General features: G+C 35.1%; 1 protein-coding gene across 2 annotated transcripts in view; it reads right to left on the reverse strand.

Annotated features, from left to right (window-relative positions):
• LOC106867861 (sortilin-related receptor) overlaps window positions 1-24,363 on the reverse strand; it is a 131,455-nt gene that overhangs the window by 67,953 nt on the left and 39,139 nt on the right. For both annotated transcript variants that reach the window (XM_014912905.3, XM_014912904.3), the window contains exons 2-5: window positions 14,627-14,860; window positions 13,783-13,944; window positions 11,800-11,867; window positions 10,084-10,258 (exon numbers count right to left, since the gene is read on the reverse strand). In XM_014912905.3, coding sequence (XP_014768391.2) covers window positions 10,084-10,258; window positions 11,800-11,867; window positions 13,783-13,944; window positions 14,627-14,860 — 639 coding nt within the window. The remainder of the gene's footprint in view (window positions 1-10,083; window positions 10,259-11,799; window positions 11,868-13,782; window positions 13,945-14,626; window positions 14,861-24,363) is intronic.

A 24,363-nucleotide genomic window follows, 5' to 3' on the forward strand; every position in this document is an offset into this window, starting at 1 on the left:
AAACATGTGAAAAATACACACACACATATTGTTATTATAACATCCACTCTTTCATGGGTTAGACAGAGTCTATTAAGGTAAATACCCTTTCTGTTGTTAACCCTCACCAGCTAAAAAGTAAGATAATATTTCCCCTGGCTAGATATGTTTTCATGGAATATTGGAAATGAATGACACTATTTGTATGATAGTAACACTTATTTACCACATTTGTGCAATGTCAAGACAAGGAGATGCAAACAAACACATGATGGGTTTCTATCAGTTTCCATCTACCAAATCAACTCACAAGGTTCTGCTCAGCCCAGGACTATAGTAGAAGACACTTGTCCCAAGTGCCATGAAGTGGGTCTGAACCTGAAACCAAGTGGCTTAGAAGCAAAACTTCTTAACTACATAGCTGTAATGGCCACTTGTTGCAAATGCAGGGACAGCCAATAGGAAAGGTGTTGTATTTATGCATCTAATGTAACAATTTGAACCAAAAGTTTATAAAAACAAACAAAAGTAAAATCCTTCTCATCTACATGAAACTACAAACCTTCACGACAAAATGTACTTCAGCAACTAATATATGTTTCAGTGTAAGCAAGGAAATTGTAAACTTCAAGACTCAAACTGTTATAGTGAACACGCAAGTACAAAACTTTCACACCAGCTGACCATGCATTTGCAAAAAAGAGTCACTATAGTACATTATAATACAAAATATCAAAACAAAATAGAAAAGCATTAATTGATAACACTCCTAATCTATCAAGAATTTCACAAAAGCTAAAAAATTAACTATAGAAACTTTATTAATAGCAAAATACAAACTAAAAATCAATATACAGATATAGTATATAGTAATCAGAAGTTTACAGTAAATTTTAAATCTTGATTACATTACCACTTCTATAATCCTTTAGCTGCCACCTACATAACACTCCTACTGAGTACCTCTATTATTATTTCATTTAGAAAGTTGAAAAGGTCTTAAAATGGTAATGGAATTAGGAACATTACTGTTCCATATTAAACATAAAAGGACTTATAAGGAAATATCTTTAATAAATAAGGAAAAATCTTAATAAACATTCAATTTGAATGCAGTCATGCCTTCAATATTACATAAGTTTAAGGCAGCAAGCTGGCAGAACTGTTAGCATGCTGAGCAGTATGCTTAGTAGTATTTTATCCATCTTAACATTCTGAGTTCACATTCCACTGGGGTTGACTTTGCCTTTCATCCTTTCAGGATTGATAAAATAAGTACCAGTCAAACACAGGTTGATGTAATTGACTTGTCCCCTCTGCCAAAATTTCAGGCCTTGTGCCTACAGTAGAAAGGAATATTAAATATGTCTGTGTGTGTTTTCTCCACTAATACCTCCTCTATCACCTACACTTGGTTATGTTGTCTTGAATGAAGGTAGACAATGTACAGCAGAGAGGAGTTCTTACTCTTGCTGGGGAGATGGCAACTGCTCTATATTCTGTAAATTGGTTAGTGAATGATGGAAATGTAGAATAGAAAGAACACTTCAGTCTTGCTGAAGACTAAAAAACCTTTGTAGTGTTAGTGGTACAATACAAAGCACCTAGAACACTCTGTAAGGAAAGGCATCCAGCCAGAGAAATCATAACAAAAATGTGGTTTTCAACTGTCTAAAGTGGAGATTAAAGAACAGAATCACAGTCCTATCCAACCCATGTCAGCATAGACAATAGACACAAAATGATTATACATACAAGTGTGTGTGTGTGTGTGTGTGTGTGTGTGTGTGTGCGTGCGTGTGTGTGTGTGTGTGCGTGCGTGCGCGCGTGCGTGCGTGTGTGTGTGTGTTCAGCAAGAGTGAGACTTGTCTGGGTTAAGTTCAGGAAGCGTGGGGTGTTGTTATATGGGAAAAGGTTTTCTTTGGAGATGAAAGGGTAGGTCTATGGGGGTTGTGTGGGAGCTGCAATGCTGTATAGGAATGAGACATGGTGTTTGAGGGAGGCAGAGATGGCAATTTTGAGATGGACCAAGAGAGAAATGTATGGAGGGAAACTGTTTGATAAGAGGTGGGCTGAAGACTTGATGGGAATGCTGGGGTTGGGGGAATCGGTGGAATGGCTGACAAGGGCGAATGGAGTGCAGTGGTATGGACATGTTTTGAGGAAGGATGAGGAACATGTTCTGAGGAAGGTGCTTGAGTTTGAGGTAAATGGACCATGAAATCATGATAGACTGAGGAAAACATAGAATGGACAGGTGGAGGAGGAGATTGGGAGGGTTGGCTTGAGAAGGGAGAACGCCCAAAACTGGGCAAGATGGCGAGACAGTGTGAGGGCAGTTGCTATGGCACTGAGGTAGATCCGGCCACTCCTGTTAACGGGGACAAAACCTAGATCTAAAACACTGGAGGTTGATGATGATGACATACACGCTTGAATGATGTTTACCAACCACATGGTTCCAGGTTCAATCCCACTGCGTGGTATCTTGGGCGTCTTTTACTATAGCCTCAGGCCAACCAAATGCTGCCATAGGTTGGACAGTTTGACTGAGGGCTGGCAAGCCAGAAGGCTGCTCAAGGCTCCAATCTGATCTGGCAAAGTTTCTACAGCTGGATGCCCTTCCTTACGCCAACCACTCCGAGAGTGTAGTGGGTGCTTTCTATGTTCCACTGGCACAAGGGTCAGTTAGGCAGTACTGGCATCGACCACGCTTGAATGGTGCTTTTTACGTGCCACCAGCATGGGAGCGGAACAGGCGGCACTGGCAACGACTACGCTCGAATGATGCTTCTTACGTGCAACCTGCAAGGGACCAGTCAGCTGGCACTGGCATCGACCATGCTCGAATGGTGCTTTTTACATGCCACCAGCAAGGGTGACAATCAGGCGGTACTGTCATCGGCCACGGCAACAACTTCACTTGCCTCAACAGGTCTTTCCAAGTGCAGTTTATTGCTCAATGATTGAAGGGTACTCTTAAATGGGCTGGTTATGCTGCACTGGCATCTGCCATGGTTATGGTCTCACTTGGCTTGCTGGGTTTTCTCAAGCATATCATATCTCCAAAGATCTCAGTCACTTGTCATTGCCTTGGTGAGGCCCAACATTTGAAGGTCGTGCTTCACCACCTCATCCCAGGTCTTCCTGGGTCTACCTCTTCCACAGATTCCCTCTACTGCTAGGGTGTGACACTTTTTCACACAGCTGTTCTTATCCATACGCAACACATGACCATACCAGCACAATTGTCTCTCTTGCACACCACATCCGATGCTTCTTATGCCTAACTTTTCTCTCAGGGTGCTTACACTCTGGCGTGTATGCACACTGACATTGCACATCCAGCGGAGCATACTAGATTCATTCTTTGCAAGGTTATGCATGTCCTCAGCAGTCACGGCCCATGTTTCACTGCCATGTAGCATGGATGTTTGTACACATGTGTCATACAGTCTGCCTTTTACTCTGAGCGAGAGGCCCTTTGTCACCAGCAGAAGTAGGAGCTCTCTGAACTTTACCCAGAATATTCTTATTCTAGCAGCTACACTCTCAGAGCATCCACCCACCGCTACTGACTTGGTCACCTAGGTAACAGAAGTTATCAACTGTTTCTAGTTTTTACCCCTGGAATGTGACAGAAGCTGTTTTCTGCACATTTTCAGTGTTTATTGCCCCTGAGCATTTCCCTCATACAAAAACTATCTTGCTACTTAGCCTTCCTTTGATATTGCTGCACCTCTTATGTGTCCATAGTTTACACCAGGCACATCTTATGGAGTTTCTACCTACAACTTTTCTACAGATTGAGCAGGGCCATCTACCTAAAGGAATTTGTGATTTATCTGCCTTCCTACTTATTAAGATTTTGTTTTTTGCTAGATTGACTATAGTGCCCTTCGATTCTAGACCTTGCTTCCACACCTGAAACTTCTCTACTTCTGATAGTAATTCAGCTATTAGAGCAAGGTCATCAGCATAGAGAAGCTCCCAGGGGCATCCTGTTTTGAATTCCTCTATTATTGCCTGGAGGACTATGATGAATAAGATAGAATTGGGCATTTGCATTCTTAACTAGAGCTATAACCAAGAGTTTTCAGTCAGCCAAGCTGTGACAAAATTAGATAAATGAATGAATAAATGACAATAATAAATGAGTAAGAAAGAGAGGGAGAAAGAGGGAGAGTTGGATTGAGGGAAGGGATCTAAAGTTTGTTTTGTTTTTTCTCTAAACATAAAGTGTGGAAGACGAAACTGTGTTTACATAGGCACATAATGAAATAGAATAATGAAATGAAATAATAAGATAATTATGATCTGCGCTGAAAAAAGAGGTTTAGATGTGTGTTAGGTAGAAAAAAAAACATCTTCTGGTTTTCTCTGTTTGGCGATATATGCATGTATATGTGTTTGTACCCCCACCATTGCTTGACAACATGATGTGTTTACGCCCCCGTAACTTAGTGGTTCAGCAAAAGAGCCTGATAGAATAAGTACTAGTCTTACAAAGAATAAATTCTGGGGTCGATGACTGAAACGAATAAAAGAATATATATTTATGTTTGTCTGTATGTGTGTGTGTGTGTGTGTGTGTGTGTGTGTGTGTGTGTGTGTGCATTTTACATTTGATGTAATGTTCACATTGCTTAAATAAATGGAGTCGCAGGAAACGATCGTACTGCATTAACTTTGGATATCCTTGTTGCTTATTTTGATTTGTGTGTGTGTGTGAGTGTGTGTATAACTATAAAGATAGATATGGCCGGTCTTGGCCATAGAGGAGCCATATCTATCTTTATCTATATACTCTACAACTTAGAGTATGCGTCTCTTTCGGATTTACAATTTACTGAGTATATATATATATGTGTGTATATATTGAACAGAAGATTTTAAATGTGTATATATCAAAGCATTAAGGTTAGGTGGTGGTATTAAAATTCCCCTGACCTCTACTACATGTTTGGATTTGTGCTCAAATGAGAGAATACATGTAAATAATTATGTAAAGGACTTAAATAACCATCATTATTATCCAAACAAACCAACCAGTAGGATAAAACCAACAGCTGGATATTAGAAACCTAAATTATTGGTCTTTTGTATAATATTGATTTCTTACAAATTTCCTACACTCTTTGCTATGCAATGAAAATGTCTGTGTAACAGTAAGGTAACTCAGATTATAAATTCATATTGCAATATTCTGACATTATCAATGAGCCTGAGGGTTGTGTTGTAGCTCATGAAGGAATTTATGTAAGAGAGAGGGAAATAAAGAGTGAGACTGCATGTGTTATAAAAGATTGTGAGAGAAGGAGACTAGTAGAAGCAAAAAGATTAACCATGATAGAAAGAGAGAACGATGGTGATAAGATGATATATGAAACAACAGACAAAGAATACACAAAACAAAAAAATAATAAAAAATAAGAGACAAGACAAAAATGGCGGGAAATGAAGGAGTGTCAGACATAAAGCCATATATCTTTAACTTCCACAGCCTGTTATCTAGAGAGATCTGTCAAGAGGTTTTCTAGTACAATTTTATTTCCTATCAGTAAACATAAGCACTTGAGGCAACTGTCGTAATTCATTCAATATATAAATACTACTTAAATAATGTCTTGATATACTTCCTTACTTAATGTAAACACTTAAATTCGATGCCTACAGGAATCAAATTATCTATCTATCTATCTATCTATCTATCTATCTATCTATCTATCTATCTATCTATCTACCTGTATGTGTGCATGCATGCATGCATTGTGTGTGTGTGTGTGTGCATATATCATCATTTTAATATTAACTTTTCCATGTTTGCATGAATCACATGGAATTTTCTGAGGCTATGAATGGATACCCTTCCAGTTGTCAACTCTTACCTCTTTCCAAGTAAGGTCTTATTTCCACATAGTAATGTTTTCTTGGAAGATTGGAAATGAAGGACATCACTTCTGTGATTATAACACTTGTTTTACAACTATCATGTGATGTCAAAACAAGGAGACACACACACACAGATGCATGTGTGTGCTTACATATGACAGGCTTCTTTCAGTTTCCAACGACCATATCCACTCACAAAGCATTGATTGGTTTCGGCTGTAGTAAAACACACTTGCTCGGTGCTACACAGTGGGACTGAACTCAAAACCAAATACTTAGAAAACCATATAGCTGGGAAGCAAAGTTTTGAACCATACAATCATACATGCATGTATAGGTACAGGCATAGTGATGTGGCTAAGAAGTTTGTATTGCAGCCACAGGGTTCTGGGTTCAATTCCTCTGTATGGCACCTCATGTAAGTGCTTTCTACTATAACCCCATGCAAACAGAAAGCTTTGATTGTGAATTTAGACAGGAACTGAAAGAAACCCATCATGTGCATGTGTGTCTGTGTGCATATGAGCAGCCATGCATTTGTCTCTTTCTCTTGATATTGCACACTAATTGCGAACAAACATTAGCATCATGCAGGTGGTGCAATTCTGTTTGCAATCTTTTGCAAGGACATACCCAAGTCAAACTAAGGGGAAATACTACCTTGCCTGGAAACAGGTCAGAGATGGTAACAAAAAAAGCATCCAGCTATAGAAAATCTACCTCAACGATTCCTGTCTGACCTATGTAAGCACACACTATATATATATACATATATCCATCATCATTATTAACTACTACTACTACTACTACTATTAACATCCATATTCTATGCTGGCATGGGTTGGATGGTTTGACAGGAGCTGGCAAGCTAGAGGATTGCGCCAAGCTCTACTGTCTTCTTTGGCATGGTTTCTAACATTTTTCTTTCATCAATGTAATAATGTCATTAATATTTTTTTAAACTATAAAGCAAAGAGCTGGCAGAATTAATAGCTGGATGAGCAAAATGCTTAGTAACATTTTGTCTGTCTTTACATTCTGAGTTCAAATTCCACTGAGGTTGACTTTGCCTTTCATCCTTTTAGGGTCAATAAGTAGCAGTTGAACACTAGGGCCATTATAATTGATTTACCCTCTCCACTGAAATTGCTGGCCTTGTGCTAAAATTTGAAACCAATATTTTTCTACCATAATATATTCAATCTATAACTGACACAATACTTGTACTGTACCTGGTCACTGACTCTTACATATTATGTGACACTCAAATCTGCCGTTGACAAAATCACTTTTATCAAACAAGACTTGACCATGTATTATAACTACAACGTAATGAAAGAACTTCTCTATAATTGTTTGACCTGGTAGAAATAGCAGTCAAATCTCTCTCAAATTATATCATTCTGTCTTAAAGCTGAAAGTATATTTAGTCTAGATACATTATGTCTGAATAAAAGACAGGATGATGACAACAGCAATACCATTGGCTTAGTTAGAGCCGATCTTTGTCTAAATAACCATACTGCACTACAGTCAACTGCATTATGTACTTGAACCTGTCAACAACTCCTAATTCATATACTGCCATGTTATTCTAATCCTGACATAAATTCCTACAATACTACATAACATCTACCAATGACTACTGTTTAAACAGAAAGGCTTTTCTAGTTGTCAGGCAACATTTTTTCAATTGACATGTTATATGAATGCTACTTTTCTTGTTGAATCCTCTCAACTTATATCATTCAAATAATTGAATACAGTTGCCAAATCTTTTTCCTAAGACTTACATGCAGGGGCCGATGCATTCAAGTTCTGAGTGCTATGACAAGCATTTCAATAGTAGAAACAAAATGATTTTTTTTTTCAACCTTATAAAAATAGAAAGAAAGGAAGTGAATAGTCAGATTCCAGTCAAGCCAACATGATAGCAAAATTCACCTTGGCTCTTTATATGAAACCTTGCTTGAGCAGACATTTGGTTATAAATATTTCAGCTGCAACCATCACTTTCTTTTAGGGATATGGAGAACAACATTATCTATAGTATTCTTTCCTGATGTACTGTAATTGGAGGTAATCTAGATGTTATTACATGGAAAAATGCAAGCACAAAAGTCATATTCTTAAGATTATAAACCTGGAAAAGTACAGGACAAGTTATTACACCTGTAAAAGTATAGAACAAGCTATTAGTTCTAGTAAAGTAAAGAATAAGAAACTTTTTACTTAAAATATTGCGGCAAAGAATGCCAGTTCTTCTAATTTATCACTCTTTACAGTTCTCATCTTTTAAATTTATTGTACAAAACTGTTCGCCTAATTTGTAAGTTTGTCTAATTAGTCACTTTTTTCTGTATTTAAGGTAGTAAATTAGCCAAATTGTATTTAAATAAGTATAGTGTTATTTGTAAACTATAATAAAATAATTTTTAATATTCAAATTTTAATTTTAGCTGCAATATTTTAACTAAAAAGTTTCTTATTCTTTACTTTACTAGAAGTAATAGCTTGTCCTATACTTTTACAGGTGTAATAACTTGTCCTGTACTTTTCCAGGTTTATAGTCTTAAGAATATTACTTTTCATGCTTGCATTTTTCCATGTAATCCATGATTTTTACAGGCATTGCTGTTATAAGATAATTAATAATGTGTCAACTAATAATTTAAGATTTTACTTTATAAAATACTGAAAGATAATATTTCAATTTTTCCATGTAAGTGATGATAATATTTCAATTTTTTTCATGTTTAATTTAAATATATGTTGTGATCGAATTATTTGATATTACCCTTCCACACCAAATTAATGACAGGGATTTTTACCATGTTGTTGGTTGCACCATGGCTCACCAAAAGTTACAAACAACAAGACCCCAAAACCATCAGTTACCAGGCTCACTTTAAGTAACCTAATTTTGCAATATTAGGAGGTCACAGGAATTCATTCAACAAAAAAAAAAAATTCCCAATGATTCCGGGATTAGGAGGGAACCCCGCCACTTCATTTTTTCCAAACCAAAATAAAGGATTTGCAGCATATTAGGAGGTCAGGGTACTTGATTCCATGCAAAAAATCAATTTTTTTTTTTTCTAAGTGAAAATTGTGGTGGTGTTAATATAGAAATTGACCATAATGTTGTTGTTATTTAGCCTCAAATAAACCCTGATACTGCAAACGTATCATCAAAGACATTCCAAAGACAGCAAACTGTCTTTTTAGGGATAATCTAGGACATTACATACAATGGGCATGTGATTTAGGTAGGGGGATACTTTGGCTGCTATTTTTAGCGTGTCAAGCGACCAGGTAGAGGCTCTTTCATTGGTTCGATTGCATGATGAAATTTTTTTACACATATATGTAATATGTATATACATCATTGGCAGAAGTTAGAGAGTAAGTCAAAAACTGAGAGTTTCGTGTATTGGCACTTATCAAACACGAATTTGTCCATTGTCACTGTAACTTCTGACGAAATAACTTCTAAAATATAAAATTTTGTCAAAAACGTTAAGAGTAAACCCTGCTCTATGTGATACATTCTACCAGTATTGGAAGCTTGAAAGTGTTTAGCTAAAAAAATTTAATTAAATAATCGATACGTCTAATTGAATAGATCCGAAATGGATGAAAGGCAAAGTCGATCTCGGCAGAATTTGAAATCAGAATGTAAAGACAGACGAAATACCGCTTCTAAAATACAAAATTTTGTCAAAAACGTTAAGAATAAACCCTGTTCTATGTGACATATTCTACCAGTATCGGAAGTTTGAAAGTGTTTAGTTAAAAAAATTAATTAAATAATCTGTACATCAAAGTTGACCTTGGCAAAATTTGAACTCAAAAACGTAAAGACATACGAAAATACTGTTAAGCATTTCACCCGGCGCACTAATGTTTCTGCCAGCCTGCCACCTTAGAAAGTAAACATTAATTTTAGAAATATATTCCTTATTCTTATAGGTGAAGAATTACTCCCTTACTCTCTTACTTACTGACATGAAATTTTGTAACATTTTACTCATAACTCTTCTTCTACTAAATTTTGTTCAATGCGACCAGTGATTCTGAATTCCTCATGCATTTTTCTATCATTTAAGCCTAAGAAAGGTATACTTTTAATTTAAAATTAAAAAATTTATATCAATTAATGATAAAAAAAATCTTTCTCAAGTCATTTAAGGCAACTTAAAATATACTAACAATTTTCTTTGTTGCAAACATGTAGTTGTCCTTGATCTCAAAATCTTCAACTCCTGATATAAGGGCCAGTTGACTTCCTAAGAAAAAGTTTGTTGAAAGGACAACAGTACTGTGGCCATTGGGTTCTATTCGTTCCACGTAGATATTGTTGGGATTATCATATTTCCCTTGACCCCTATAATAAAGGAAAAATAAAAGGACATTGAATCAAGTAATAGGTTTGTTCATGTGAACATGAAATAACTGCTAATATTTTTTTACGTAAAATGATATTATACATAATGATAAAGCAACAATGTGAGAGGGAAAAGAGAAATCTGTTCAATGATGGAATCCAAAATATCATATATTTTGAGGGAGTGAGATGTTGTCAATTTCATTAACCCTGGGACTTGACTAATATTTATTTCCTTGATCACAGAAGGATAAAAGAAAAATTGACTTAGTTTACAACTATAAATCATTTAATCCAGTGCCATTGTTTTAACTGTCTCCATTGCCTTATCAGTAATTTTGATAGTAATAAAAAAATATATATATTCTTTATTATAAACAATGATGCAAGAAACATTTAGTATTTTCTTGGTGCAGTCAACATGAAGCCAGATTGCTTTTAATTCATTCTGTTGCAAGAATTTAGACTAGATCCTAGTGTTTTCAACAATTATGTTTTTCCTGTAAACATTGACACAAGCATAAGCCATAACAAATTCACCAGTTTGTGAGTGTTTACATATCATGGGCAATGCCTTCATGTTTTTGATTTGACTTGTTAAAATAATTGCTAGATTCTTGACAGTTATGCAAAAATTTCTTTTACTTTTTAGCTGCTTATTGTTACTGAAATAAATACCATAAGATACTGGGATTTTACAACTCACTATACCCCTCTCTTTACAAAAAGGATTTTTCAACTGCAAAAGAAATCCTTGTTCAAGAATTAATAATAAAACAACATTTTAAACAAAGATTTAACAATCTGAAATGTTTAATATGTTGAAATATTTCATTGATAGTCTTAGGTTACTATCCTATCTCAGAAATTATTTGTCTTACTAAATCTAAATCTCAAATTTTTTATCACAGTTATATTGTATGATAAGAAAGTAGCCCAAATGGCTAAGAAAGTAGCCCAATGTGAAGTCTGAACTTGCTAACAATATATAACATTCACGTAGAGCCAATCATCTCATCTGTTTCTCCTCTTACTTCATAATAAGCACTTAATAAGATCATTCCACTCAAGAACTTGGGAACTCCTTACCAGCCCAAGTTTTTCTACCTATACTTGACCTTCAAGAGTTCAAACTGAAGAGTAATCTTATTCAACTATCACTATCTCATTGTCTAGAAAGGATAGGAGAAAGATCAGATGATTTAATATTAATGCCTTTCTTAAGAATGTTAGCAAATATGTGAAATGGATAAACTTTTGTCAGGAATCAAAACAGGTCTTAAACTCTAATCTAATGTCTAAATAGCAAGTTAACATAAATTTATCAATAATAATAGCACTCCAGCTGCAATGAACTGTGTGTTATAAATAAACTGGCCCAGTGAGAATAAAATTGTTATGCCCAACCTAGCTGAAAATAAAGACAATTACCTGTAAGTTTTGTAAATAATCATCAAGATTTGCAGAAACATTCAACCAAAACTAACAAAGATAAATAAGTAAATAAATACAAGAGAGCATAAAAGTTCATAATTAGTTACCAAAAGAAGGCTTTCACATTTTCTTGCACTAGAGTCCAAGAATCTCCAAAATTCTTTGTTAAATATAACTGAAACAAAAAAAAAAATCCAAAGTAATACCAAAATCAACAAGCCACATGTTACTCTGAATAATTCTAAAATTGTAAAAGAAAAGTTTATTTTTAACTCTTTATGATAGGGTTATACCAAAAGTATTTTTAATGACATAGGTATTGAATTCATAGTTTGTGATTTATGTGTTCAAACTCTGTAGTACCATTTTATTCTAATATCTTAAAGATACCTACTAGAATGTTTGGTCCCTGAACTCAATGATTGATCCGAGCAGAAGAGGGTGATGCCAGGTGGGCTGGCTAGAAAGGTGCAACTCTAATGACATTAGAGCTAGTGGCATTCCGGTGCAACCCATCTTCTGCATGTCACTCCAGGTATTCTTGTGGCAGAAGGATTTTGGGCCATAGTGCATGGGGACCCCCTTGGCAAGGAGATCTCCACCCTAAACAAACTCACACCATTGACGGATTTCTTTTTGATTCAACTCTTCTCCTCACTCGTTTTTCTTTATAAAAGCCCAACAGCAATGGGGTAAGGATAGTGGGAAGAGGTTTTGGTGAAACTAGAAGCTCCTAGTCTGGACCTGCACGTAGGTAGCAGATGCAAGATGATCGCCTTCCTGGGACCTGGTGACAACTCAGGGACTCGGTCCTACATCTGCAACTAGGTAGGCCTATTTGGGAACACCACTACTCACCCTGAATGGGGAAGGCCCTAGAAATGGTGGGCTAAATATCAGATGCTACCATAGAATCCTGGCTGGTAAGTCACGTCCAGCAGGACACCCATTCAAGTGGTCAAAGAGCAACAGAAATTAAATAAAATAAATTATTAAATTAACCATTAGAACATGGAACATGTGAATGCTCCTTGATCCTCAAGACACAGGAGACCAGAACGTAGAACAGCTGTCTCCAAAGAACTAGCGAGATTTAACATCGACATTGCTGCCCTTAGTGAAACACGTCTTTCTGGGGAAGGAAAGCCTGAAGAGATAGGTTTGGGTTAGACCTTCTTCTGGAAAGGGAAAGAAGGAGAGAGAAAAACTCACAGAGTCGCTTTTGCTGTAAAATCCAAGCTTGTAAGGGAACACCGTCTGAAACCTTCTGCCATCAATGAACAGCTTATAATTCTCTAAATACCAATCTCTACTACCACCTTTATGACACTGATCTCTGTTTATGCACATACACCTGATGCCAATGACAATGTGAAAAACACCTACCAACAGCTGCCTTCAGACAATGGTGTGCCATGTGAAGAGGGGGCTAACATTTTGTGTAGGTCACATTGTTTGTTACGAAAATTAATGGTAATTTCTTTACTATACCAACATATTGTTCATATTTATACCTCTCTATATACACTGGAAACAAACATCAATTGTAATGTTTAACAGTGGTTTGTAGAAGGAACATATTCAGATATAAAAAACAATTTGCCTGCAAAACAAAATTCATTAAATGAAGCACGAATAACCTGATACAAACTAAAATGTTTGTGCTTAAAATTTTCAAGTTATAAGCGCAAGTAATTACAAAGGAAATTTGCTTAGATCAGATACAATTCAGGTTTGTGCTAGGACAGTGTACTGTTAGTGCCTTCTTCCATGTGAAACAATTACTTATGAAGGTTTTAGCAAAGAGCAAGCCACTGCGCTTTGCATTTATTGATCTGGAAAAGGCCTCTGACAGACCCAGTGATCACTAATAAAACTAGATGTAGTTGCATAGCTTGTGAGAGGCATAGACGCCATGTAAAGAGATGCTGTTAGCTAAGTGATAAATAGCAATGAGTAGCTTTCAGGTACATATCCATCAGAGTTTTGATTTTAATTTTCTCTTATTTATTACACTTCCCCAGGCCACAACAGACGAGTTTCCGATTGGTTGAACTAGATGAATATCTATATACACAATAGCAACTTACTTTTCTCTGTGAATCATCATCATCCATGCCAAGAAGTATTTCTGGATTCGAAGAATGAAAGGCCAATACTCTGGGGCAAAAAGGTACAGGATGCTTAATGAAAGCCTTTCCATAGTCTCGTGTGAAAAATGTGACGTTATAAGTTATATCCACAAATACATACTGCAATAACAAGAAAAGATATGAATGAATATATATATATATATATATATATATATATATATATATACACACACACAAATAAAAGAATCATACTTTTTCAATAATGGAGGAAGTTATTCTCAGAAAGGATCAGATCCTGGACTCCACTAATGACACCTTAGGACCAGATGGTGTTATTAAACTGGGGTAACTGATTAAGTCTATAATATGAAAAAACTCCAGGAAAATATTTTGGACTTGTGTAAAAGTGATTTAACAATAGTTTGTGATGAGTTTCTTAATGTCAGTTAATTAAATAAGATGTCAGGAAGATAAACAATAATGATGGTAATTATACTTCCACACAAATGTCTTATTTTGTATGAGTGTTCATGTAAGTACACAGCAGACAAGGCCAAGATAACTAAAAGATGAATATCAAATTTTTTACTGAGGAATCAGCCTGAGGCCAAAAGAAGGATGGTTAATTTACTTTGAAATTTTTTTAAAAATAAATAACATAGGTTAGAAATAAATGAACCCAAATATATACCAACACTCAAACAAACAGCTGATGTATAAAATACAGTCATAAACTGTATTCATAATTATATACACACACATTCATGTTCATACACTGACACCATGAGCATATTAAACTATAATAAAGTATGAAAAGATTTGGAGAAGCATAGAAACTTACATGGCTGTTCTGTCGTGGGTGATTATGAAACTGGTGAATAGCTGACACATTGTTGTCTGATGTCAACTTGTAGCTAACATTTTCAAAGTCTTTGCCATAATTATATGATATGAATACATTGCTGGAAGATGCTTTGGCTGTTGGTTTGGAGTCTTTAGTTAAGGCTACAATCACTCTGCTATTTTTACCTGCCCAGTGCACAACCATGAGCTGATGGCTGTCTTTCAGGTGTGCCTGTAAGAAAAATAGAAAAACATTAGCATTTGAAAATATTAACTGACCAAAACTAATCAATGATAAATGCTAAGTCATATTGGTTTCTAATTTTGGCACAAGGCCAGCAATTGTTGAGGAAGGAGTAAATTGATTACATTGACCCCAGTGTTCAATGGTATTTATTTTATCGACCCTGAAAGGATGGAAGGTAAAGTTGACCTTGGTGGATCTGAACTCAGAATGTAAAGATGGATGAAGTACCACTAAGCATTTTGCCCAGTATGCTAACAGTTCTGCCAGCTTGCCACCTTAAATCATATGAATGATGAAATGATAGCAATTTGTTGTAGTTTGGGATATCTATCAAAGATTGAAACAATCTAGATGTTGTTCTTGGTGTTTTCTTTGGAACTTTTGAGAATGCAATATGGTTAATAAAGTTCGTTAATAGAGTTTGTGAATATGGTTGACAGAGTTTGATGGAATGGAGTTAATCTTAGCAGAGGTGAGAGTCAGACTTTCTTGGTGGATTTCCTTAGTGAAATCTGTTAGGATAAGATTCTTCTTAATGGAATTAAGAAGTTTGTCCTTGATGGAGGCCATGGAGTTATTGAAAGAAGAATTATCATCTCAACTACTAACAAAAGTATTAATCAATTTGGGGGGATGGTTTTCCCGTAATCCTTTACACTCATTCTCACAGATATTCTAAAGGAGCACAAAGAGCAAGGTTGCTGCCAGTATTTTTGTTCTTACAATCATAAGGAATTTAGAATTAGATACAGTAAAATACCTAAAACCAGTATTCTGCTGTCTTAAACAAAATATATCATTCTTTTACATAAATTTACAAAATAATTTAAAACCAATTTTCTGTTTAATCATCTGTATATTATTGTGAGAGAAAACAGGTTTAACACCATTTAATCAAATTTATCAGTAAATATTTTTCTAACCTTTTCAGAAAAAAGCTAAATAGAAAGAACATTTTATATTGTTTACAGTAAAGTAGAGCAATTCTTGGTACTTCTTTTGAAACTTCATATTTCCAGCACAGCCTAAATATGTGTATTAACACTTACAGGAATTTATTTTCAATACCAAAAAGTACTCTGGCTGAAGTAATCACTAATATAATAACAAAAACCTTTGTTTTATTGAACTTATTGAGCCAATCTTGCAGTTGGCTTTCTCCTAATTAGGATTCTTGCTGTATCTATGTTTACAGACTGTGAATGAAATAAATAAAATTCTCCATTCTCCAAACTGTATTGTTCAGAAACTTTGCTATAGCTTGAGTATGTATCATAAATTCCAAACTAGTGTCTCTTAAAACAAAAAGTTTGTTTCTTTTGACTAATTATAAAGTTAAATTTTTAAGGGATAGAGACATGTTAATTTTAACCCTCACTTCTTCCCTCCATATACAAAGTGTCCTAAAATTAAGGCAACTGAAGTTTTGGGTCTTAAACTACCAATAAATGTGATAAGATATGAAAATTATACATTATTATAAAAGCTTAGTGTGTCTTCTTTTTGTTTCAGACTAAATGAATTTAGATTTATAAATTAGATAATGGCTACAGACTGAAATACAATCACAGCCCTCCACAAAGGAGGCAAAACTAATAAGCTATAGCAATAAAGCTTAAGATTAACTGGATAACAATCTGGAAAATTGTCAAAAAATTTCAAGAGACTGATTCCACTGCTGACTGACCTGGACATGGCTAAAAAAGAAGTCTGCAGACCCCTCGGCTTATCAAAAATACCACAAAAATAAACAGCAAAATCCTCATCATTCTGTTAGAAAACTGCCTGTCACAGCAAATAAGCCAAACATTGATGTATCAAGTGCCGAAGGAGGATCTCATGACCCACCCCTACAAGATGTTATGCTGTTACGAACTCATGCAAGTTTATAAGGCCATGAGAGAGAAGTTGTCTTATCCTGCATCAGATTGTTGAAGGCATGCTGCCCAACCTGGTGTTCACTGATGAACAGAAATTTGACATCAAATACAGTAAACTGCCAGGATGACCAACTTTGGAGTATGTCTGGCTCCGTCAAGGATAGACTCATGTCAAAATTCACAGTCAGTTGTGGTTTGGGCAGCTGTTAAAGCCACTGGAAGGTCTCCCTTCGTTTTTCTGTCCTCAGGTGTTAAAATTAACACCCAGTGTCATATTAACAACATTCTGGAATCTGAATGCTTCCATGGATGAATGAGCACTTTCAGGACTCGGCATCATCCTACAGCTCCAAACAGACACAACACTGGATTCAGATAAACATTCCATCGTTCATAGGCAAGGATGTATGACCCTCAAGATGTTCCAATCTCAACCCGATGGATTTTTCTGTTTGGTCTATTTGGGCAATTAAGAATCTCAAGCACTCCTCATACTTCGCTTGACACACTAAAGGCAAAACTGTGTCAGGAATGGGCTTCAATTCTGCAAGAACAGCTGCATGCCATGTGTGAAACATTCGCACCAAGACTTAAGGCTGAAATTCAAAACAGAGGTGGTCATATCAAATAAATGTGGTAGTGTCATAATTGTGTTTCCTTTACCATTGCATTGCAATGCTCAGATCCAAAATATAACGATATTTTGCTTTGACAAAATTGAATAAAGTTGGTTGCCTTAATTTTGGGACACCCTGTATAATTGATACCAATAAAACTCAACTGACTAAGATGGAACTTGAACTCACAATCAAAAAGAATTTAGAACTAGATATAGTAGAATAGCTATAACCAGTATTCTGCTGTCTTAGGTTATTTCTCTAACAAAATACCAACTTCACATAATTTTGTAGTCTTCCCAGAATAGATTACTAACCTTGCAAAAAAAGTACTTTCAAAATTAACTATAAATCTTAACATTAAACTATTGAAAGATTGGCAGTAATTCTCACTTCATAGCTGTCACTAAGGAAACATTAGATAACAAAGGCAGATACTAAAATCTTTACAAAATTAAAATAAAAATTAAAAAATCAATAACTTCAATGGATTTAGTGTAAAAAAAAAAGGTTACTTAACTCACTGAAATTATTGATTTCTATGATACTGAAGGCCACTTAGCTAGATATTACTTGTGTCTGAAATTTGCTGATGATACAGCCATTAAATACAGAAATGAGGTCAATGTTTTAATAGCAACAGAAGACAGGTTAGATATAGTTTTGTAAAGCAGTAATTTTCAAATGATGCATTAACAAAATAAAACATCTGGTTGTATACATAAACTATTAAGCTCCATGAAAACATACCTGTCTCTACTAAATACAAATAGCTCTATTTTGTATTTTTCCACATACTAACCAATCCAGTATTTTACTAATGACAAATCAACAAATGAGAATTATAATCATTTAACTGTTCAGATCCATAGAGTTACTTCCACATCTTCCACAAATGTTACTTATCAATATACACTATAACAGCTGTCAAAAACAAAAGCTTGGCTACTGAAAAGTAAAACAATCTATAAAACAATAAAATTAAGTTATTCTTTTCAAGTAATTTTCATGCAAGATTCACTCAAAACTTTATATAACATACATCAACAATGTTAGGTCACCACCACCCCTGCCAGTTTTGTATATTGGTTACCAATATTCACCACAGGTATATCTAGTTTCAAATGAACAGGTAAAAATAAAGCTACCATATTAAGACTCTTGTTAACGACCAAGCTGGGCGTTTATCATATTTTTACTGTAAAAAAAAATATGAAAGCAAGCTTAGAAACTATATTGGAGACACCTTTTGTTGTCTATGAACTACATCTATGAATCCACATTGATTTAAGTAACAATTATCATATATACATCATACATACATTTAAATTATTCTGGTATCCATTTTTCCAACCTTGGATACGTCAGATGGAATTCACTGAGGCAGATTTTCTATAGTCTGATACCCTTCTTATCACCAATTCTCGCCTATTTCCCTGCAAATTAATATCTTCCCTCATGGCTGGACATGTCTTCAAGGAAGATTAAGAACAAAGGACATGATGATGATGCTCATTTGCAACTACTGTGTGAGGTAAAGACAAGAAAACACAAACACACACACATGAATACATATACATATCTATTTACCTATCTATATGTAGACACACACACACACGCTCACAAAGACTTTTTCAGTTTCTTATTTCTTTATTGCCCACAAGGGGCTAAACACAGAGGGGACAAACAAGGAAAGACAAACGGATTAAGTCGATTACATTGACCCAGTGCATAACTGGTACTTAATTTATAGACTCTGAAAGGATGAAAGGCAAAGTCGACCTCGGCAGAATTTGAACTCAGAACGCAGCGGCGGACGAAATACCACAAAGCATTTCGCCCGGCGTGCTAACGTTTCTGCCAGCTCACCGACTTTTCAGTTTCTGTCTATCAAATCCACTCACAAGGCTCTGATTGGTCTGGGGTTACAGAAAAGAAAAATGACCAAATGACGAAGATGTCATGCAATGAGACTAAACCCCAAACCACTGAATAGTTCGTCATTAACTTCATTACTTGATCAATTAAAGTTGCTGACTAGAAGTCAGTGAACCATAAGCTTTCATGAAAGCAAAAAGAAGAGAAGAAAAGACAAGAAACAAATGCAGGCAAGAGAGGGGTGGGCATGGGAAAGGCTCTGTAGTTAAGCTGTTGGTTTTAATCTTTCTGTATAGCACTACAGTTTTGCACCCTTAAAGACTACACAACTGAAAGTATGGAAGTTCAACATAGACAAACACCTAAATGTAAATACCTGACCTGCACCTACATTCAAAGATACAGAATCAACTGTCTCTTTCACTTTGATTCAATGCACATAGATACATAGATTCTTCATAAACATTCTTTTTGCATGTCCTTAAAAATTTTTTATTTCAGAACCATTACCCAGTTAATTGCAACAGACTGTACTGTGACAAGTTTGTCTTTTTCCTTCTTTAATATTTCTTTACACAGCAGGCCTTTTGTTTCGCTTTGTTTGTGAATGCAGCCATATACATTTTAACATGAATACAAATACTGTTCTTTGTGCACATACCAACATAAATATTAACATTTTCTCGTGGGCTCTTTTTTGCCTTTTTCTTTGTGCTTTCACCTGCACACTTCACAAACATCAATGTGACAACAGCCAGTTTTTATGTTTGTTCTGTAGACAGTAATTTTCACTCTGCACATTAATTCATGTCAAACTCAAGGTAGTGTGTCTATTACAAGACAGCATTGTTCATTTTCCTGTATTCCACCCACATGTATAACACCCCATTCATAACCTACAGTGACACATTTATAAATATATGCCTAAATTTGAAACTGGGACTGCTTATTTCCATTCAGGAAATTTTTGATAAACAACTGATCACTTGAAACTGACCCATGATAACAGCAAAAACTTCAGGACATCAGAAAAAAGCTGACCACTAATTTTTTTTCAGTCACACATCAAATCCACTGATGATTTATCATTAACCTGACCAATGAAAGTTTATTAATTGTAAGTGCGCCCTAATATAAGCTATCATCAAGGTAAAAAGACGAGAAGTCAAGAGATACAAATGCAGCCAAGCATTTGTGATGATTGCTTTTTGGCTGTCACCAGTAACAATTATTAGTTTTGACAACTAGACTCAATGTGATCCATGGGAATTGTTTAGATATGTACACACATGTATGTGAATACACTGTACAAACAACACTTACACAGATAAACAAATTAAATCAACCCAATATTTGGCTGGTATTTCCCCACACCCACTTCCATCCCATCCAACTACTATCCTCATATAGATGAAAGGCAGTTATCCTCAACTTGATCTAAAATCAAAATATAAGCCGTCATAAGGTGCTGCAAGGACTTTTAGCTGATACTCTACTGATTTTGCCAATCTCATGCATTATTCTTTAGTTTTTCTAAGCTTCCAGATGTGGGCAGACAGTACATATACTACATTAGTTACTTTAGTGTGAGTTTTCTTGCCAGAAAGACTGATGTTAGACACACTTGCAGAGTATAGTTACTATCTCCTTATTCTACCGATTGATGTGAGTTATAAGATTTATGGCTTTGATTCATTAAGTGGCATCACTTTCACTAGTACAGTATTGCATATGATCTCATCACTGTCTTTATTATTTTATTTCCCTTGACATTACAATGTGTTGTCTGTCACTAAAGCCACATATATCACAACACTATTATTAGTAATCTTTATTACACAAGAATTAGATATCTAACTGTTGTGCAATAAACCTGACTTCTATGCTCATATTAAAAGCAACCAAACTTACCTTCACTAGATCAAAAAAAAAAAAATCATTGAAGATGAAAAGAAACCACTTCCTAACTGTTTAATCTGCTAAAAACAGCACTGAAATCACCTTCAAAACAATTCCTTAAGGAAGAACATACTGGAAAATGTAGTCCTATGTGATATCATATTAGAAAATCAAAATGGGATCTTCAAGAGCAAGAACAAATTCTAAATAAATAGACATTATCTAACACATTGGCATAATAATAGCCAACAGCAATACTCTTTTATGATTTACAATAGCAAATTTCCATTGTAACCTTATAACAGCTTCCATATATTATTTTTATGTAGCAGTTTTCATTAGCAAATGCCCATAAACTGAAATAAAATAACCAAATCATTCGAAGAAGTGTCAGACATAAGGAAAGATTTATGATGCCATTTTACATTAGATTAAGACATGGATATAAACTCTACTTAGTGATTATTACATGCAGTTTTACAGTTCTACAAAACAATATTTCATCACAACCTAAATATGTCAAGTATACATTCCACATCACCACCTTATTTTGCTTCTCTTTTCCAACAACAGTTAATTCCTGCTTGAAGCATACTCTAGAAAATAAATAACAATTTAATACAGAACTTCTCAAACTTCTTTTTTCTAACTATCATTCATTTCCTTTTACCTAATATTTGTCAACAGCCTTTGTTGTGATTTAGCAAAATTAAATACACCACATGTACAAATATATACACAAGTAAGGATATTACCTAACACTACAAGTGCAGTGGCTGCTTTGATTGCATGTACTGAAAAACACATATAATTTTAATGTTTTTTTTTTTATTATACTCTTGTTTATTGATTATAATTTTCAAGTCTAGGTGGTATATATTTGAAGTCTATTATTTTTGATGGTGTTGTTATTGTTATCATTGTTATTGATATTGTTGCTATTGTGATTATGGCTAACAAGCAGTTAATAATGATACTGTTTTTGTTTTTTTTGGTTTTTTTTAAAGATAACATTTCAATGAGACAAAATCTGAAAACAACAGTATCTATTACTCCACCCAGCTTGTTTATCTCCAGAATACATAAAATTCTTGACCACCCCAGGGGGCAGTACCATCCACTTTGAGAATTTAAAACAATAACCATGAGTCGACATAGATCATTTTTAAACAGTTTTATGGATTCCCCATTTCTTATTACAAAACACTGCTGACCACTTTCCTCTACCTCATCCTTTATGGAGATGCATGACTTAGTGATTAGCATGTTGGACTCCTCTTATGATTGTGCTTTTGATTCTTAAGTAAAACACTTCATTTCATGTTGCTCCAGTTTTTTTAAGATTTTAAATTCCATGATACTGCTTGTCTGGTTGCACCGGTGATATAGGGAATATCACTGAGGTGATGGTTAAACAAGGACAAAATGAGAAGGACAACAAAATACAAGTAGGGCAAGAAATTAATGGATAGAAATAATACAGTAACAGCACACGCACACACACACACACACACACACACATTGGATTACGTATCAAGGGAACATTTAAAAAAAAAAAGTGAGAAAGAAGAAAAAAAAATGTGATGTTTACAGCAGAAATTCCTTTGGTCATAGGTTTGCTCAAATAGGACATGGGGTGAGATGGGGACTAGAAAAATAATATTCTGCAGTGAAGCTAGGCTGACCTACTTGCAATTCTTTGTTTTGGGTTTTTCATATTTTATCATTTAGAAATAATTTTGATGATATATATATATATAGTATGTGCATGTATTATCCAATGTTCATTTTGTCATTTATGTTTGAGTTTGACTGATCTGCAAAGGCAGATTTGTCACTATGTTAATCAAATAGAATATTAGTGAATATGATAAATTTGAATAGCTTTTCACAAGTAATGTCTATTTGGTTCTAATTTATAGTTGAAGTCATTTCCCTTCTTTTGTTAAGTATGATAGAGTATGATAGAAATAGGTGTCTTGCTGTACAGATGATATATTCGTACACAAGCAGGTAAGGGAGAAAGGATGATGGAAATTAAGAGTTAGGGTGTACCCACAAGATACAAGAGGGTAGATTAACACCCTTAGACCTGGGTCTCTGTGTCTAACATTACCCTCCACCTGGGAGTAAAAAAATAAAGTTGCATATACAGCTCAAGAGAGGGACTCAGACAATCAAATTGGTGAAATTGATGAGGTAAGTAGTGATTTGGGTGAACAAATATTGTAGCTGAAGGAAAGGTTATCATTATTCTCCTGAATTTTTTTACTTCAGGAGAATAACAAAAATAGGCCTTTCCCTCACCCATATTGCTACTTTCCTCATCATTTTCACTAATTTGATTGTCTGAATCACTCCCATTGTTAGTGTAAGTGTAAACCCTTTGTCCAAAGAATAAATATTAATAATTTCAACTGCTAAAAGTCTAGGCCTTGCTTGTTCACAAGACAAAGTGCTAGGTTCATCACATGCTCATTTCATTGCTAAATCGGTTTTTTTCTCAATTAAATACAAAAATGAATAACAGCTATGGAGGACACTATTAACAATGAGTCATAAACACACTTGACTACAAAGTTGCAACATGATCAGTAGTCTAATTTTACTATTTTATCACCTTGAAATGACATTTAAGCTATTCCTGCTATAATGAGAATACGGCATGACAGAGTTAAGAGAGAGTAGGGATAAAGAGTCAAGGATAGTTAGGTAGGTAGGTAGGTTTAAAAGTGTGGCAGGAGAGTGACAGATAGTAGAAATGAGGACAGAAACAAATGCAGTGAATGGTAAACAAGGGTGGAGGCATGGTCAGTGATGAATCTCAGTTAAGGGGGGAGATGAAGGAAAATAGGAGTGGGTCAAGGAGGAGGTGTTGGGTGGCAATACATAAAAAGCGGGAGGTAGAGAGTAACAGTACAATAAAACTATAGACAAATGAGAAATAATGAGAAATGTGAAATGTAGGAGATGATGTGAAGATGCACAGTGACAGAAATGGAAGTCAGAAGCATGTAGGGATGGATGCAATGACAAAAACGATGGAGTGGTCGGTAGCAAATTTGAAAGGGTGTTCAAGGGAAATAAAGTGATAAGGGATGATGTTGGAAGTGCAAGATGGGTGACAAGGGAAGCAGTTCCAAGTAGAAGGATAACTAGTAGCTCAGAAAGAGTACAAAATATGTACAGTTCTGCCCTTATATATTTACTGCAG

The sequence above is a fragment of the Octopus bimaculoides genome, chromosome 5 (assembly GCF_046866305.1).
Source record: "Octopus bimaculoides isolate indiv1 chromosome 5, ASM4686630v1, whole genome shotgun sequence".
Lineage (NCBI taxonomy): Eukaryota > Metazoa > Mollusca > Cephalopoda > Octopoda > Octopodidae > Octopus > Octopus bimaculoides.